This window comes from Penaeus vannamei, chromosome 14 (assembly GCF_042767895.1).
Source record: "Penaeus vannamei isolate JL-2024 chromosome 14, ASM4276789v1, whole genome shotgun sequence".
In the NCBI taxonomy this organism is placed as follows: domain Eukaryota; kingdom Metazoa; phylum Arthropoda; class Malacostraca; order Decapoda; family Penaeidae; genus Penaeus; species Penaeus vannamei.
Window position 1 is genome coordinate 307,501 of NC_091562.1, and position 19,200 is coordinate 326,700.

A 19,200-nucleotide genomic window follows, 5' to 3' on the forward strand; every position below is an offset into this window, starting at 1 on the left:
ATGTATGTGTGTGCATGTTTGTGTATGTGCACAGGTATATGAGTGATGGTGTGTCTGTGTGAGTGTGTGTTTGCATGTATGTAGCTGTGTATAAATCGATGGATAGATAGAGATAGACAGATAGATATATAAATACAGATACCTAAGATCTATACAAAGATTTCAAAAATATTATGCATAGATTATTGTAAAAAATATTCTGTGTACGGCCTGTATACAAAGAAATCAAAAACAAACTTTTCTAATTTGAATCCATACAAAAATAATACTAACTAGCAGATGTCAGATAAGATAAACAAGTTCATTATAGAATCCAAATATCATTTCACATAAACAATCCTAGAGATACAGAAGTTTTCATCTCCATATATCATTTAATGAAGTAATTATGAGCCACAGAAAATTAACTGTAGTATCAATGTTTACTAATTCATTCCAAATTCGTCAACTTCACTCCTACAATCCATTTCTCCCCATTAAGACTGATGGTGTTCAAACTTATAGCTTCACTGCTGCTTCTAACATTTCAGCAATTAAAGCCTACATTGCCTCCCTAGATTTAGGCTATTCTGTTGACATTCTGGCCAACTTCACGTTATGAGTCGAGTATTTATAAATATCTGCAGCGTAATATGTTAACTATAGGGTACAAGTATTTAACTGAAACTGTGACATCCTTTGCAACTTGACAGATCAATAGACTATCAATCATTTCATAAACATGTTTTAATTGACCCTAAAACTCAGTAACTTCAATACTAATCTACAACCAAGGAACAAATTTTTTTTAATGTAAATAACAAAATATAATCTGTGAAAAAGAAGAAAAGATATCTTTATCTTAAACACAGCATTAAACAAAATAAACTCCAAATAGAACAGGTTAACGGTTTCCTAGAGTTGTATTGGGATTAGGCAACTGATAAGGAGAACTGATTCCTTATCAGTGTGTGAAATTAACACAGTACAGAATAGATACCAATGTTGTTTGGATATTCAACAACACAGAACACTAAGTACAGGTCTATTGATAAAAAAGCAGACCTAAGGCAGCTTTTAGCAAAACACATATTTTCTTGTTTCTTCCTATCTTTAATAATGATTTTGAAAACACTTTGACAGATAAAAAATATCTCCCATTTTTATTAAGTTTTCTGAACATGACAATTCTACCAAACTTTCACAACTGTTTTAAAAGAAATATATATAAATTTTCTAGTAGCTTAAAAGATTATCAAAATGTACCCTCATGATGACCTGAAACATTTTGGAAATCTTTCCTTTATAACATTTTAAATGCATCACATTTCTGCAAGTCATAATTTTGCAAGAAGCACCAAATAATTTTTTCTATACATAATCGTTATCTTTTTTCACTCAAAATTACCTTCAGTATTTGTAATTCAAGAGAATCACCTTTTCAGGTATGGAAACTGCAGCGAAAATATCATCCACATACCCATTAAAATTAATCTAAAAAGCAGATGAGACATTAACTAATTCAAATCTATTGACATGAAAGTTAATGAATGAGATATGCAACTTTTATCAGGAACTAAGTATTCAAAAACATATAAAAGAAATAAAGACAAATCGAATTTAAAATATAAAGAACTTAAGTCTCCTCATTTTAATATTTTATTAAGAAGAGAAATGGAAAGTCATAATCATTGTCTCTGACTGTGGAGAAAGTACTTCAGTCATGATTTTTTTTTTCTGTACATGATGTTTGTTAAGAAATAATCATTAATGTAATAGTAAACTAATAGAGTTATTATCCTCATGAATATTTTTAAAATTTAATACAATTATCTTTATTGGATGCAGGAAAACAACTATACCTTTTATATCTCTTATGACATATAAATAGCCAACATTTTTGCACTCTGACTGACATGACTCTATGCAAAAGAACTTGTCCCATAGAAGAGAAATTACAGATACACTTTAATACAATTACAATCATAGGCATTTCCTCCTATAGCAGTAAAAATAATGGCCACAACAGGTTACACTACACGCATGGATCTATCTCTATAAAGAACGACAAAAATAACAAGTCCAGTAAAATAACCGCTTGTTCCCTCTCGACATTCATGTTCATGTGCATTTGCTCGTAGTAGTACAAACAACAAACACAACTCACCTCCATGGCTTGCCCGAGCTCTAAATCGAACGTGACGACACATATCGCGTGCACCCAGTTACTGAAATTATCCCAAGGGAGCAAAGGAGCGTCTTTCTCTTCGTTTGGGGACATTTTTGGGTCTTTGTTTCCCTTAATTTTCCGTATTTTCCCTCGCGAGCTGAGACGACACGCCTTCCTCCTCCACCTGTAAACAAAACACTGAAGCTCACGCGCGAAGTTGATGCTTTTACTCAGAGATGGCGCGCAGGTATTGTGACGTCACACCGATCCTCGTTTTCTGTTTTAGAGCAGGGACTATTGTATTACAGTGATTTCCGCATTTCCACATACCAGTTGTCATTCAGGGCAGTGGTACCAGCAGAATAGCATAAGTATTATCGATTTACAGGCGCAGTTCAGTTGTTTTTATTTTCTTGTTATCTGTTTAATAACAAGAATATAATTATAAGAAGGTGGTTTCTGCTGGACAATTCTATTACTTCCTTCAAGATTTTTTTCCTTTACAAGACAAAGTAATCTCTGAACTTCTGTCTTTATCCATTTGAATTTATGCTTTCACTACCTTCTCCATTTTATTTGCATTTATCTAGAAGAAAGCCGAATGTAAAATTCAAAAGTGGCATTATTCAAAATCTACAGACATCAGTATATGATTTTCAAATATCTGAAAACGTTGAAATCATATTTTAGAATTAAAATCGTCAGTTTCCATTTGCTGCTATCTCCGTGTTTTTTGTTTTGTTTAAGATAAGACCGTTATTTCTTGTAATCTCTCCGCTTCTCTCCCACTTTCGTCACATTACATTTCCTGTGATAATATTCAAACCGTAACTTCATGAATCGAGTTAACAAAAAAAGACACCAGTTTTACACATCATTTCTTATCTTGCTAATCTTATCCTGGTGATTCGAGAGTAAAAAAGGTTTGTTTATTTTTCTTTTCATTCAAGTTTATCTAATCTTTATATAAAAAAGTAATCCATTTGTATGCCTTCTTATACCATTAGCCTTGACCGTAGAGTTTAAAAAATAAAAATGAGGATAACTTCGTTGGAGATAATGGTGATGGTGAAAGTGATGGTGGTAATAATAGAAGTAACAATTATTTATATGATTATAAGAACAACGAGGATGATGATAATAATTATTATTATTGTTAATGTTAGTATTATCATTATCATTAATATTATTATTATTGTTACAATCATTATGATTATTAGTGTTGTTGTTATTGTTGTTATTATTATTACTATTATTATCATTATCATTATTATCATTATTATTATTATTATTATTATTATTATCATAATGATGATAAAACTAATTATAATAATGATAACAACACAACTTCTACTACTATCACTACTACTACTAATAATAATAATAATAACAATGATATAAACAATATTACCAACAACAGTTATCATTATCATTAGAATTGCTATAATTATCATTGATATTATCATTAGAATAATAATAATAATTGTTATTATTATTATCATTATTATCTGGACAGTAATAATTATGATGATAATAATTACAATTATCATTATTAGGATAATCATAATAATGATGATAACAACCACAATAACAACAATAATAATGACGATGATCATGATAACAATAATAACAATAGAATAACAACAAGAATATCAAACAACAACAAGAATTACATTGGTAATCATTACCATCATGATGATAATCGTACATATCCATGTCGTTATCATTAGTATTGATGTTGCTATTACCAGCAACGTTATACTTACTGGTATTGCTACCATTAGTATTGATAATTTCCATACCATTACCATTATGATCAATAGAATTATCATAATCATCAATGTCATTGTGATGATTATAACTGTTACCATTGTTTATTTCGCTGTTGTGACATGCTGTTATATAATGTGACACAATACAGTACAATCTAATATAATATAGTATAAAGTAATACAATGCAATATTTTATAATATAATGTAATATGATGTAATTTAGTATAAAATATTATATTATAGTCTATAATATGATACGATATAGCATATTGCAATACAATATATGGTAATGCAATGCAATATAACATGATAAAATCTGTCATAATGTGAAATGTTATAACATGAGAAATAATATTCGCTGATGGCAATGTTAATCGGTTTCACATCAGCAGTTTCGCAAAATCTGAGTAAAAATAAATCTGAACATTGATATTTGATGCTCCTGAAGGCAATGGGTTAAACTTGGTGTACTTTGAGCAATTCGAGTATTTCTTCAAAGTGCCTTCTGTAGTATTCTGAGAAAAAATTGGAAGGTCTTGACCCCCGTTTCCACTAGTCTATATCACTGACATAAAAAGATATGATAGAAAGATAGATTGTCATGATCTGACGAAGAGAAGTATTTCGTTGTATTTCAGCTACATAACCCACATGGTTGGCTATGCAAAGGCGATAATAACATTGTAACGACACGACCCTCCTCTTTCTAACATCTGCACCCAAACCGTTTTCGAGTGTCATGAAAGGAATGCACTTTCTTCTCCGAGTTACCTGACACCTGACAGTCTTAACTCGATGCCTTGTCCCTCCCATGGTAGAACAATGCGTGGATTCCCAAACGTCTAGTCTACGTATATTTCTATTTGTTTGGCTTGCGAAGGGGTCCATGGAGGGCGTCTTCTGAAGGAATATATGTTGATATCATCTGCTGAATATTCTATTTTGGGTCAGTCTCCAGCTCTAACTCATGAGACTTTATACAAGAATCGACGTGCAGTTGAAAGTGACACATCTTAGCCTTTTTTGCCTGCGTGCGTGTCTAGAATGCTCAGTAATACTCTAACAATGTACTCCAAGTACATGGGCTTCGATATTGTCCCCTCATGGATAGTGCTGCGTTAGATGGCTAGATACTCGCCGAAGAGTATTTGCATATCCCCCCACCCCTCCCACCATCACATGATACTAACATGAATAAAACGCGTATCATGCTGTCTCTGATTCACACAATAGCGAGTGTGTACAAAGCTGAAAGGCAGGATGTGTCGGCAGGGGAAATAAGTCGCACACTCAACTTCCTGTCGTTCGTCTCCAGAGGGTTGTCCGGGAAGGTCCTCGAGTCAGGGAGTGTGTAGGGGACCGCCGTAGAAATCTTATCAGTCTCTTACGTCTCAGTGTGATAGTGTGAGATTGTTTTATTATTATAGCTTCATAGCGAAAGGTTTTTGTTTGGCGTGCTAGCATGTACCGTTTGAAACTAAAATTCTGTTTGCATGAGATGAAAAAATGTATGGATTATACATACCGAGATTGAGGCTGTGAGTTCTGTGGCAAGTGACGAAAGCAACGAGAAGAGCTACAAACAATTCTATACAAGGAAGCAAGATGAAGAAGAGGAAAGCGAGGTACGTTTTATAAATAGACACGAAGAACGGAGACAAGGAGCCAGTCGTGTATATTTGAGAACAAAAGTAATTACCATTACAAGTTCTCACAATGTCAGGATCCAGTATTTAATCGCCATTCATTATTACTATTATCATTATCACCATTGCCTTAAACAAGGGCACGATTTGACTTGCCCCAGGTAGAAAAAGGTACAAGAATGCCCCATTTTCTAATAAGCATATCAAACGTGCCGGTAGAGACTTGTACGTGATTTTCTACTCTCAGAGGGTGACAAATGGTAATGTAGCTGAAAAGGTAAGGTTTATTGAATATTTCTGTACGTCAGAGGAAAGTTGGTAAAGTATGAAATCATGTGATGAACTGTACACTACTGTCAGGGCTCGCACAAGGGTTCTGTCCTTTATACCCTGCTGGGTGTCGGCCTCTTGCGGTATATATTCTGATGGCGATTTTGAAGAATTTTGCTTACAGATTAATGCCTTAAATTCATGCTAGATGCTAGAAAAAGTAAAGTCAAAGTGGTAGTATTTGTTCTACTGAACTATGTGAAATTTTATTGCCAGCAAGGTAAGTTGCGTGTGGATTTAATAGCTCAATTATTTATCTGTGTTAGTGTAAATGATTTAGATTAATGTCTGACAGTGACTACAGTAAGTGCTATAACAAAATTTTGAAGTTAAAGAATAATTCTATAAGTAGTTAGTAATTCCCAACAGTAAACAAATAATGCATTTAAATAAAACCTGAAAGACTGAAACTTCGTCGTGGCATTCTGGTAAAATACTTTACACCGGCATTTTCTCTTTCAGTTATCCTTGAAAGTAATCAATATCATTTCGTTATTTGAAAAAATACAATATTACATTGTATTTTCATGTCAAAATATTGTATATACAAATAAAAATAGTTACACCAATGATCTCTATACTGACGTCACAGACAGCTGATGATGCAGGTGTAAACATTGGAATATGAGGGCGTCAAGCAAAGGAACATCGCAAATATAGTTATTTCAGGTATTTGAACCAACTAGAGACATTGTAAGATACACAGTTCACAACTAAGTAGTAGTGTGTCATAGTTATGTTTAGTATAATGAAGAGATAATAATGAAAATGAAACGCAAAACTTGGAAGTTGGATTCCGCAGATAATCGTCGGCGTCATAGTCAGGTGGTTTACAAATTATCTGCTAGTGCTTTTATAGGAAAATATGTTTCGTGGATTGGCTGGAATTTGCACACTGCTTGACTGTTATAGTGTAGTTGAGTAGAGAAAAGCGCCAAATATGCTTAGTTGTGATGAGAGAAGCAAGCGTGAGACGAACAAAATTCAGTTTCAAACAAAAGAAGTAAATCGTCATTAAATGCTGTATGTTTTTCCGTATATGTAAAGGTTTGCAAGGAAAATGTTACATTGATTTTCAGAACATATTTTAACATGATTATACATAATAGTTGCCAAACATATTACTGTATGTTAGGTTAATGATTCTACTTAGTCCATGGAAATATTAAAGTTTTTTCATACTTGTTATTTTTGCTTTACGTATTTCACAAATAAGATTGTTGAAGCTATTGAATATTGTTAAGATTTTATGTAGTATTAATGCTAATTTCTCTGTTTTACTTTTATGTAATTGTAGAGGCATAATTACTTTTTTAAAGATATCCGTGATTCCACTTCAAGCGTGAAAAACAAATAAGAAAATACGTTAATCTTTAGAGAAATTGCTTTGATTGCACATAAGGACCAGCATGTCTTGATACGGCAGACACACACAGTTAGCTGAGGAGATACGTGGCTACTCAGTACAACTTACAGATTTGAAAGCAGAAGTCATCATAAGCTGAATACTAATGAATTATAAAGACTATCCATTCATATGTTTTTATGCCGTCGTCCTATGTATGCAACTAGGTTGGTAGTCAGGAAAAAAGGTCATCTTTATACAACACCATCTGGAACATTCAAGCACAAACTAGAGGGTACACACACAGAAACCTGACCTGAAACATAGACTAAATAACACAGAGACAGACACCTGTCTGAACTGTCAATCACATTATATTGTCATGTACCATACATGCTTGAGGAGTGTACAGCTGAGTTAATCGACATACAATGTCACAACATTACATCAACTCCACAGTCATAGTAACCTGGTTACAATGGCTGCAAAATTTGGGTTTCATGTGGACCTGCAACTACAGAAACAACTACTACATTGGTAGTTGTCCAAGTACCAGACTCTAAACAAAACTGATTGAATATATTATAGTCACTTATATGATTAGTTCTACAGCCATTTCTTTCATATAGTTTGTGTAAGATAATTTAGATTATGTAGCCATCACTGAAAATTTTTAAATGTACTTACTGTTTTAATTTGTTTATTTTACTTTTTAGTCATTTACATTTATATATGTGGTACAGTAAACTATGTGTAATATAATAAATGTGAAATTTTGAGAAGTTTTTAAATAATTGCTATCTATGTAAAAAGGACACAAATCAAAGAGGTCGAAGATTGAGTTGGGAAGTAACTTATGACGTCTTTTTTCCTTTCTTTTCTGTAATAGAATGCTCATTGTGTTAAGTGATATAATGTACAAAATGCATATAGATATTATACATAGTCCTGTGATTTTTGTGACAGAAATTACTTGAGGCTCTAGAATGGTTTCTTTCACCAACAATAGTGGATAAAGAATAGTCTATGCATATTCTCTTGACTTTTGCAAATATAATGAATGTATTTTCATTCACATGAGAAAGCTTTAATCCCATAACAACATTTCCAAATATTCTATATTTTGTACACTAAAGGTGAAATCTATGAAGATGTGGAAGCTTTGATACTAGGCTGAACTCCAAACACCTTCATTTGATATTTAACCTCAAACAACTACACTATGAAGTATAGGTAAGTTTTTGGATACAAAGTGTTAACAGTCATGGATTGCTCTCGCTGAAATGTTATTTGTTTCTAATTGACCCTCACAATGGCAATAGAAGTACCTGCATGTGGTACCACAACATACAGAGAGCCATATTAACCCACTCGTGCACATTGTACGGGTGTGCGTATCACTTATTTGGGTTATGTGGAGACATAACACAGCATGGCAGAAATAGTTTTCATTAAAACAGTATCATATGTTAGCTAAATGAGAAATGACAATCTGTTAAGTGCCAATTAGCAAATTTCTTGTGAGTTTGTGCATGTGGATGGCCCCCTACTGCCACTTTCTGTTCAGCAGCCAGGTTGTGAGACAGCTTTGTCATGTTATTTGGTAAACTACATGGTAATTATTTAAACTTACTGTGCACAAGTGGGCTAATGATAAAACACAAATTAATCGCAACTATCCAGTTAGGAAGTAACAGTAGGAAGTACTAAAGGCTTCCATCAGTAATAAGGTTAAGCCTCTCCTTCATAAGAAACAGGCTGAAAATCATGCAGATGTAAGAATATGGAATATTGTTCATGATAAATGAGAATCTATGATAGTACAGCTTCCCTCACATATGACCAACTGAATTTAGGGTATGTTATATTTGTAGAAAGATGTGGTGAGTGTTTCATTAAGTATAATGATGATAAGAAACGGAATGCATGTATTAATTTCCATCCTTCTCGTGGCATTTTTTATGCTTTGCAATGGTTTATAGATGTTTTTAACCTGCGTTGAAGCTTGTATCAAGAGAAAGTGGTAAAGTAGCATGCCATTATGTAGCTATAACCATAGTGCATGAGCGACCTTACTAACCCTCTCATTATGTCCTGCACAGAGGTACTGTGTATTGTGCATTTTACCGTACCAGCAAACACTTCTAAACTCATGCTGTGGAAAAAACAGAACACACAGCATATATGCATGTTGCCTTTTTCAGATGTGATCAGCTGTAATGTGAAAAGGTTTACGGACATTAAACACATTGTTTTCATGGAGTCTAAGATGAACCGAAGCACAGTGCAGGAGGCCAAGCTGGTGCAGTGGGTTAATAAATATGTATTAACATCTTGGTAAGCTAGAAATACACAGCCTATGACATTATAATTCCATGCGCTTTGTGATGATGATAAGCTCTGAACTTGTTTTTTATTATGTCCCTCATTTTGTTTTGGGTGTGCTAATGGTGTATCGGTATAGGTTAGTGATTCAGTTGATCCTAAGATGTAGTGCTGACACTTGACCTTTGTCGACTTAAGATACAATCAAAGGTTCATTCTGCTTGGCAGCTAAAGTGATAGATACATTGTAGAAGTATATGTGAATGTTCTTAATTCGTATTCAGTGTAAAATGTTAAGTTGTTAACAAAAGTGTTGCATGTTCAGATTTATTGTCATAAATTTGAATAATTTCATACAATACATGGAAACTCCATGAAACCATATCCATGCACTATATAATTTAATATATCTTAAGTTGATAAAATCTAGTATCATAGCTAACATCTGTGGTCACTTCTCAACTCAGTTTTGTCTGGTCACATCCTGAATGATTTTTATTTTTGAATGTTCTTTGTAACACCTGTTGCAATTTTGCCATTTGCTTGGAACTATTTGTTTGCACATACAGTTTTGTTAAGCCATATCCTTGTGTGCTAATGGGATAAATGATAAAACAGTGTACTAATTTTTAAAACCAAAAAAGTTTCTTATAATGCATTTTATCTGATATGCTCATCCACCTGTGTGTGGAACACACACACACACGCGCGCACACACACACACACACACACACACACACACACACACACACACACACACACACACACACACACACACACACACACACACACACACACACACACACACACACACACACACACACACACACACACACACACACACACACACACACACACACACACACACACACACACACACACACACACTCTATAAATTTATCTGTCTATTTATCTATCTACCTATCAATCTATATATCTATCTGTCTATCTATCTGTCTACCTATCTATCTGTATACCTACCTACCTACCTATCTATATATGTAACAGCAGTACATCCATATATCTATATATGTATGTATCTATTTATCTATCCATCTATCTAACTACAATATATCTGAATCTGTTTATATCAATTCATCTATATAAGCAGATATGTGGATAGGTAGAAAGTTACAGGATGTATGTAGATAAATAGGTAGATAGGTACAGTATGATTGCAGATTTTTCTCAGTCTTCCCTTTCACATTTTTTTTTCTCTCTGTTTGTATTTATAAAAGAATAATTATTTGCTTGTATGAAGATATTGGTTTTCGTCAGTAAGTTTGTTTATGGTTGAATCTACATTCTTCATGGGCTATAGTATACTAATGGATATATGCATATTGTTTGGAGTAACTTTTATAAAATTACTGTTGAAAAATTAAGACCACTGGATATAAGAAGAAGGTGGCGGTCTTTCAGTTTGGTGTTATTTTTAGGTATGGTGAAATCTTGTTTGTGTGTGGTCATAGACTTGAAAAATCTTGAACTTTTATGTTGCAAATATTATGATATCTTATGTTTCTCTTTTTGTTCTTTTCTAACTTACTCCTATTCTGCTTTCTCTCTCTCTCTCTCTCTCTCTCTCTCTCTCTCTCTCTCTCTCTCTCACTCTCTCTCTCTCTCTCTCTCTCTCTCTCTCTCTCTCTCTCTCTCTCTCTCTCTCTCTCTCTCTCTCTCTCTCTCTCTCTCTCTCTCTCTCTCTCTCTCTTTTTCCCCCCCCTCCCTTCACTCACTCACTCACTACCTCACTGTTTCATCCATTCAGTCATTACTCCTCATCCACTCCTTCCCTTAGAGTCTTTACCTCTTCCTATTCTTTTCTGTCAGCCTCCCTGAAAATCTCATTCTTGGCATCCTATTGTAATTCCCTTTCTTCCATTCCTTGAATTATCTTTTTTCCATATAATTTAAAACTTGCTGGTGATTGGTTAGCATGACATTTTACAGGGTATTGTATGCTCATCAGTCATATTTTGTTTAACAAGGACTTTTTCTTAGAAGAAAAACACAGTATTATTAATGTATCATTTTTCTTTTTTCCAAAATAATTTCATTTTGTTTCAATCACTTTTTCAGTATGAGTGGCTTAAGTTTGGAAGAATATGATTTGCTCGGAGACTCAAAATACCGCGCCTATGTGGCCGCGGTGGACAAGACGCTTCGCAACTTTGAAAATACTAGTGAATGGGCTGATCTCATTTCCACTCTGGGAAAACTCAATAAAGTAAGTATTAGATCATAGTACAGATTTGATATTGATGTGTAGACATTTAAAGTGAATGATATGGAGGTATAGATTGATGGAAAGATTCATGAATTTATGATTATGAGACAATTGTATGTCAATTTACCTTGAAGACTAGGTAAAACTTGTAAAGGAATAATGATACAAGTGATATATAGGTCTCACTTTTCATAGGTCATAAGTATTCTAAAAATTCCACTTTTAGTTCACATTAACCCATCGTATATCCATGCCATGCGTGTTAAGTTCTGTGCTCTTAACAGGTGATCACTTGTTTTGCCATGTCTTTGGTCACTTAGGAGATACAGCCCTTTAAAGATAGGTTTAATCCTATCACCCTCGTTTAACAGTTGTGCACTTCTATAGCCCTTGCTGCATTCATTGACGAGAAATAGCCTCTCAAGATTAGGCTTTAAACCTCTTTTTAGCTTCATAACATAGAATATTGTTTATGCTGTAACTCAGAACATAGGGAGCAAGGTTCCCATCATGATTGGGTTAAAGTCACTTTATTTCCAGGAAATGTATACTCTGATGCCAGAATTGTAAAGGGTACAGGAATTACATGTTTTCTATACTACCACATTTTCTCTCAAGTCGCTACCTATTTGCGATGAAATATCCCAAAGGTTTAGGTTTACTTGAGTGGTGAGTCTCCTGGGTGTGTGTATTATAGGCCTGGCCCACACAAACGTGTGTGCATTAGCAACACTCCATGCCTCCCCTTTGCAAGTTTTTTTTCTTTCCTTCTTACTTTCCTTGATTTCTGCATAATCATTTTCTTTCTTTTTTGACATTTTCTAATGTCTTTCCTTGTATCAAAATTATAATAGAATGTCTTCCTATTGCAGACTCCATATCATCCTTCTAGGTAGTTCATAACTCTTTGCAATAGCATTATGTAATATTTTGTTATTTGTTTCATTTTTAAAATATTCTCATAATGTTAAATTTTCTGAAATACACCCTGCACCATGGCAGGCAGGAATAGGATTCTGAGCATAAAAATAGTGTTCTCCCAGGAGCTGGTGCTCTTCCAGTTGTGGCTCATGGTTAGTATATTCCACACTCAAATACAGATGGAAATAATGCAAGACCCCCCTCCTAAAAGCCCACTATGTCTTATCACTTCCAAGAGCAGTATGCAGTTATAGCAAGTCAATCCCGTCACACTGGCATTCAGCCAAATTTTTTCATGACACTATATTCCCGTTACCAAACCCTCAGCCAAATTTTTCTCTGATGTGATGGTCATGTCACCCGGATCCAAGGGGTTGAAATCTAATGTCTCTTAAGGAGAGTTGAATTAGAACAGCTAACTGTGTTATGAGTTTTGGTTTCACACAACATCAAAGTATGATCATTGACTAGGCTACTTTGTGGGGGCATACTCAACTCACTCTCCTGTAGAGGGTTCTAAGAGTTTGGCTACCTATTAGGGGTTGAGGGATCAGATTTTCTGTAAGCATTTATTAGATAAATGATAGTGTTTGGTTTCTGTAAGCCTATTGCTCTTAGTAACTTAGCATTAATTTACCAATAGATTAATTATTGTTTTGTAAGAAATAATTGATCAATCGGCTAATTTAGGCTCTTAGTGTTCCAAGTCTTTGATAATAATTTTAAGTGGACTCTTCAGCTTGAAAATTTTTGAGTGAGTTGAAATTATATTACATAATTTTCCATTTTTAAAATGCAAGGAGTGTGAAAAGACACAATAAAGCATTTTATCACAGTGTAAAATACCACTTTGCTCATGAATTTTTATTTCACATGGCCCCTTATATCCCTGAGTAGGGATACCTTGCAGTACATTGTGTTCAGACTGATTGAACTTTTCTTTTATCCATAACAGGTCTTACTATCCCACATGAAATATCCTGTGGTTCCTCGTAGAATAACGATAAGCAAACGATTAGCGCAATGCATGCACCCGGCTCTACCATCGGGGGTCCATCTGAAAGCCTTAGAAACATATGATATTATATTCAAGTGTATGGGAACCAACAGGCTCTCACAAGAACTCTTCATATACAGTGCAGGTTTGTATCCTTTTTTTTATATATAGATATATTTTTCTGATATATGTCAAAAATATAGATTGAAATCTGTCATTTTCACACACAATCTTTCTTGGTCTATATTATTTTTATTATTATCATTTTAGAGAATCTATTTTTTCTTTCTACCATTACAAGATAAAATCAGATTGGCTGTTGGAAGAATTTAAAGAATTCATTATCTTAATAATTTGGGAGACTTTCAATTTGATGGAAAAAATGTTTTAAAATTTGGTGAATTAGCAGATGCATATTTTATTAGGTGTATATAGACTGGACATTTCCTTAAAGAAAAATATATCATTTGAAATATCCTGATGTGGCAGTATTTCAGTCAACACAAAGCCAGCTAATATATAAAAGTTTGAATTTTCTTTCAGGCTTATTTCCATTATTTAGCAGTGCTGCAATGAATGTAAGATCAGCCCTGTTAACAGTTTATGAAACTCACTTTGTCCCGTTGGGCCCAAGACTACGACCAGGACTCAATGGTTTCCTGTCAGGAATTCTGGCTGGTTTGGAAGAAGGTTCTGATCATCTAGAAAGGTATGTTCATTTGCTGAAACAAACTGATCTACCTGCATTTTGAAGAAAGGACAAAAAGATTTGGAAAAGAGTGTCAAACTACTCATGTTTAAACTTGTGCTAGGTTTTGTTATTCAGAAAAATGGGAGGATAAAATTGAGTAAATTAGGGAAGTAGTAAATTGATTAGTGTAGTACTTGCTTTATGAAAACAGAATGACAGCAAATGTGAACTTTCATAAAGCCTATAGTAAGATATATATTTGTTGCTTTAAGACATTTTGTTATCCTTGATCCACTAATGTACAGTATCATCTATGTTTCTTTCACAACTGATAACTGTTGGAATTCATCATTCTTAAAATCTTAGTTATACAGGGTAGATCTTTCTCTTCTAGGACATCACAGCTGCTAACAAGAGTTGCTGAAGGAGTGGGACAAGCAGAATTCTTTGGCTGCTTGTGGGACTGTGTTTGGGGAAACTCAGGAGTGAGACTTCCTGCCATCACCCATATTACATCATGCTATAATAAGAAATTGTCCACAGAAGATCAGTTGTATATCCTTGGCACAAATATTGATGTTATGGTGAGTGTTACTTTTGAATGGATCTTATCTTATATGCTTATCTTTTTGTTTATAATGAAGGGAGGATGGGAGTTTGTTTTTTTATATATGAAGTTAATTTTTATAGTTTCCTTTAATATTTCTTATTTGAGAGACATGTGAATCTTTAACAGGTCTCAGCATTGTGTCAAGCAATGGAAGATAGTAGTGTCTTGGTGCAGAGAGCAGCTCTTGACCTGACTTTAGCTGCCCTACCCATGCATAATACGCAACTGTTACGGCCAGATCTGGTCAGAATTGTCACTTCTGCCATTTTAGTGTTACTGAGAAGAGATATGTCCCTGAACAGGTAAGTAAATAAATAGGAAATCCTTGTTTTTTAAAGATATATTCATTTTATATGTTTATAAAAATTATTATCATTGTGTATTTTTTTTTTAGATGCCTTAATCATTAATTGCCATTTTGCTCTACATTTTAGGAGGTTGTATGCATGGCTGCTTGGATCTGAAATCAACCTCTCACTCTTGTCTTCCGAACATCCTGTTGTAAAGCGCCTCAACAGCGCTGTGAGTGACAGTAACACTGAAGATGGAACCGAGGTCAATGCATATTTTGAAACATTCTCAAGACCCCTTTTAGTGGAAGGGGTTGTGTCTTGTTTGCAAGCCAGCCAGGGAACCAATCCACCTGATTTACGACCATATAGACTAATAGTCTCACTGCTGGATAAGCCAGAAATTGGGCCTTTCATTCTGGATGACATATTTCTTGATCTTTTAAGGTAAGCCTTAATTTGGTGTGAGCATTGAGGTTTCAAGAGAATTGAAGTCCAAAATCAAGTCTTAGGTCAGAATTTTATTTTTCTGTTATCCCAATTTAGGTTTATAGTTCAGGGAAGGGTTATTGTACTATAATTATTTTAAGAGGTGTTTTATGCTTATTTTAGCATTATTTCTTACAAATATCTGAAGTGTTTTTATGGATATTTTTCATAGCCACTTGAATCTGATTGCATTGATATGCATTATCCAGATGGTAATAGACTGTTTTCCTTGCACAGACTTCATATTATCTCTCTGTGTAGTGAATAACTCAGTGCAAGAAAAGAAAAATTTTAAATTTTTTTATTTGTGTCATATATCTAATATTTTCATGATATTCAATTTTCTGCAGTATAACCTGTGGTGCCAGTCATGGTGGCTAGGAATACAATGCTGAGCATGGAAATAGCATCCCTAGAGCCAGCACTGTGCCAGTCATGACTTGCAGACATTACATTCCACACTCATTTATTGATGGGAATTATGCACCCACCTAGCTGGCAGCCATTTTGTCCTATGACAGCACATTCACCTCACCCAGCCCTCAACACAAATTTTTTCATGTTGCGATGGTCATGTCACCCTGATTGAAAGGGTTAATGCACAATGGATTTCTAAAATCTCAGCCTTATAGAGTAAAAATTGCAGCCTTATAATTTTCAGTCCATATTGGAATTTTATTGTTATAAAAGTATTGATACTAGTAATAACTTTCACAGGTGCTTGTACCATACCTGCCAAGTGCTTCAAGCCTCAAATAACACCCCATCAGAACCTAGTAGCAGAAGACAAAGCACAACAGACAAGCAGACCCCACCACCTCCTTCTCGCTCACCAGATGGCTCCAAACCAGTAATTGAGGGAAACAGGGGACTTCATGAAGTTACTAAAACTGCCACTCTCCTGTTTAGTGCCCTACAACCATCATACCCTTGGATGCATCTCACAGGTTTACTTAGCATGGCATGTCAAGCCAAAGCTAGTCAGATGGATGGGGGTGAGAAAAAAGATGATGGCAAACTTGTTTTAGATGTGGGTAGTTCAGTCATGACAGTTTGCGAGATTTGCACTCTGCTGCAACATCTGTTGACATCTCTTCCTCATGATACTCAGCAACAGACTCAAGCTTCAAGGCTCCCAGAGGTTTTGTCTACAGTTACCTCCCTTCTGACTGAACATCTCAGCACTTTGACTGCCAAAGAACTCTCTGCAGGACTTTCTCTCTCTCAGGCAATCTTACACAAACTCATACCTTCAGTTACTTTGCCTCCATCAGCATCTCAGTCAAGGCCAGATTCAAGAGCAAGCATCACTACCTTTGCATCCCTTCAGATGCATGCTCTTTCTCAAGTGTCTACTATTCCTCGACCTCTACTAGTTCAAGAAGCTTTTGCAAGAGAGAGCCCTCCTTCAGAGTGTGGCATTGTGCAAATAGGAATAGAGGCAAGTGAGGATGATCCAAATAGTATTGAAAGGAAGAAAACTGAAGACCTTTCAGTTGATTCACTCACTGATGAAAGTAATAATAATGAGAATTTAGTTGATGGAGAAGCAGAAACATCATTTATCTCAGTAGTCTCAAATTCATCAATGGAGGACTCTGAGAGATTGAAAGGAGAAGCTGAAGGTGAAAATAAAGAAAAACAAGACAGTTCTGTAGAAAAGGAGAATGAAATGACTACCACAAATGCAATTAAACCTGAAATAAGTGAGGACTTGTTTGAAATTGACCAAGATGGAGAAATAGTAAACAGTAGTGAGGATAAGCATGCCAATTTGGAGGAAGTCCCAAGTGATTCAGGAGTTGACATGGAAGAAATACCCTCACAACCCACAGAGCTTGCACGATTTTTAATATCACAAGAAGCAAGTGAGGATGAGTATGAAAGTGCACCTCAGAGTCCTAGTCATCAGGGCTCAATGCCATTATATAATTATGTTAAAGTATTTGAAAAATTCTTCTTGCAGTTTATCCAGAAAAAAATTATTCTAGAAAATTCAAATCTAGCTGATTTTCAGAGTGCTCTCAGTAGATCAGGAAATTTGCAGATGGACAGTCTATCAGAACTGAATTATTTGTTGAGAGAATGTCTGCAGTGCTGTGAAAATAAAGTAGAATCCACACAGTCTTCTCCAGTCAAAAGTAAAGGAAAGAAGGTACAGTCATCCCCCTGGTCATCTCCCTCAAGAGTATCTACATCCTCTTCAGGCTTTTCACAGAGTCAGAGAGAAATTACCGACTTCACTTCTGTCCTGCAGTTGCACCACAAAGCAGATGAACAATTTGAAGTCTTCAAGGCAGCTTGTAGCATATTGGTTGACTTGTCTTCACTTCCTACAACTCCTGGACTCCCTCTGAACAGGCCAAGTAATCAGATTCCTCACTGGTTTGTTGGGCTCATAGCATGTGTCATCAATGGGAGTCAAGTCTCTCCTCGCTTTGTCATGGCATCTGTGTCTACTCTGCTGGAGTTGGTGATGTTGGCGCAGTCTGAGCTATCCGTATGGAGGAGTGAGCATGAACTTGGGTGCAAAGGAGGACCTGGGGTTGTGTCAGTTAATATAATCCCTCTACTCCTACCAACGCATACCCATATCCTCCTTCATCATACTACAGTTTATCAAGTATGTGCTGCTTTATTTTATATATATGTATGGATGAATGATTGGCTATATGGAGCTAGGGTAAAAAAATACATGAAAATGCAGGTAGCCCATTGAAAAATTCTAGGCCTAGAGAATTATATCAGTAGTATGAAAACACTAGGATCAATGATTCCAAATTCTTACCCGGAAATTAATGGTTCTGAAATTCCTTCCCCTAAAAATTTTGCATTTTTTTCTTGAAAATTGATGAATGGATTGGTAAAGATGTATAGATTGATATGTAGATGAAGAAGTAAATATGAATATACATATTGATGTATATGTAAATGGACATGGATATATTATTTATGTTATTGACACAGTTTATAGCTTTATGTACACCAAAGATAAGGTTGTGATATGTGTATAACAGTACAATTTACTAATGCTAATGCTAATCATGAAATAACTAGCTTCATTATTTTAATTTCAGCACATGGCAAGACAGCTTTGGAGTCATTTGAGGCCATCAATGAGTCACCTCCATGTAGGTAGCACAGAGCTTCTCCTGCAGCTACACAACTTGACTCTTCCTCGCAGCCCAAGTGTAACACTGACATCTGCTCCGCCTCAGTCCCCTATGTCAGTTGTGGAGAGGGAGATTCTTGCCACTCTCACTTATACATTGCAGGTACCTGTGACTGATGAGAAGGTAAGTCCTATATATGAATTCATATTTGATTGCCTACTCCACTATTTTCATCATGCTTAGACATTTTTCATCACTGCCTGGTTATACCATTTCATAAAAAAAATCAAAATT

General features: G+C 35.0%; 2 protein-coding genes across 7 annotated transcripts in view; one reads left to right on the plus strand and one right to left on the minus strand.

Moving 5' to 3' along the window:
* The window catches only part of LOC113826856 (protein DENND6B), a 56,330-nt gene extending 53,978 nt beyond the window's left edge, over positions 1–2,352 (minus strand). The window contains exon 1 of the mRNA XM_027379754.2: positions 2,147–2,352. Within this exon, the coding sequence (XP_027235555.1) occupies positions 2,147–2,260 (114 nt within the window). The 5' untranslated portion in view covers positions 2,261–2,352. The remainder of the gene's footprint in view (positions 1–2,146) is intronic.
* Positions 2,353–5,236: 2,884 nt separating this feature from the next.
* The window catches only part of LOC113826847 (protein DOP1A), a 30,148-nt gene continuing 16,184 nt past the window's right edge, over positions 5,237–19,200 (plus strand). For 3 of the 6 annotated variants that reach the window (XM_070129546.1, XM_070129547.1, XM_070129551.1), the window contains exons 1-10: positions 6,484–6,567; positions 9,448–9,580; positions 11,648–11,795; positions 13,672–13,858; positions 14,257–14,422; positions 14,799–14,988; positions 15,141–15,316; positions 15,449–15,751; positions 16,511–18,416; positions 18,871–19,089. In XM_070129546.1, coding sequence (XP_069985647.1) covers positions 9,501–9,580; positions 11,648–11,795; positions 13,672–13,858; positions 14,257–14,422; positions 14,799–14,988; positions 15,141–15,316; positions 15,449–15,751; positions 16,511–18,416; positions 18,871–19,089 — 3,375 coding nt within the window. In that variant the 5' untranslated portion in view covers positions 6,484–6,567; positions 9,448–9,500. Of the gene's footprint in view, positions 5,548–6,478; positions 6,568–8,379; positions 8,477–9,447; positions 9,581–11,647; positions 11,796–13,671; positions 13,859–14,256; positions 14,423–14,798; positions 14,989–15,140; positions 15,317–15,448; positions 15,752–16,510; positions 18,417–18,870; positions 19,090–19,200 lie in introns of those variants that run through there. The other 3 variants (XM_070129549.1, XM_070129548.1, XM_070129550.1) reach the window with 3 other exon arrangements.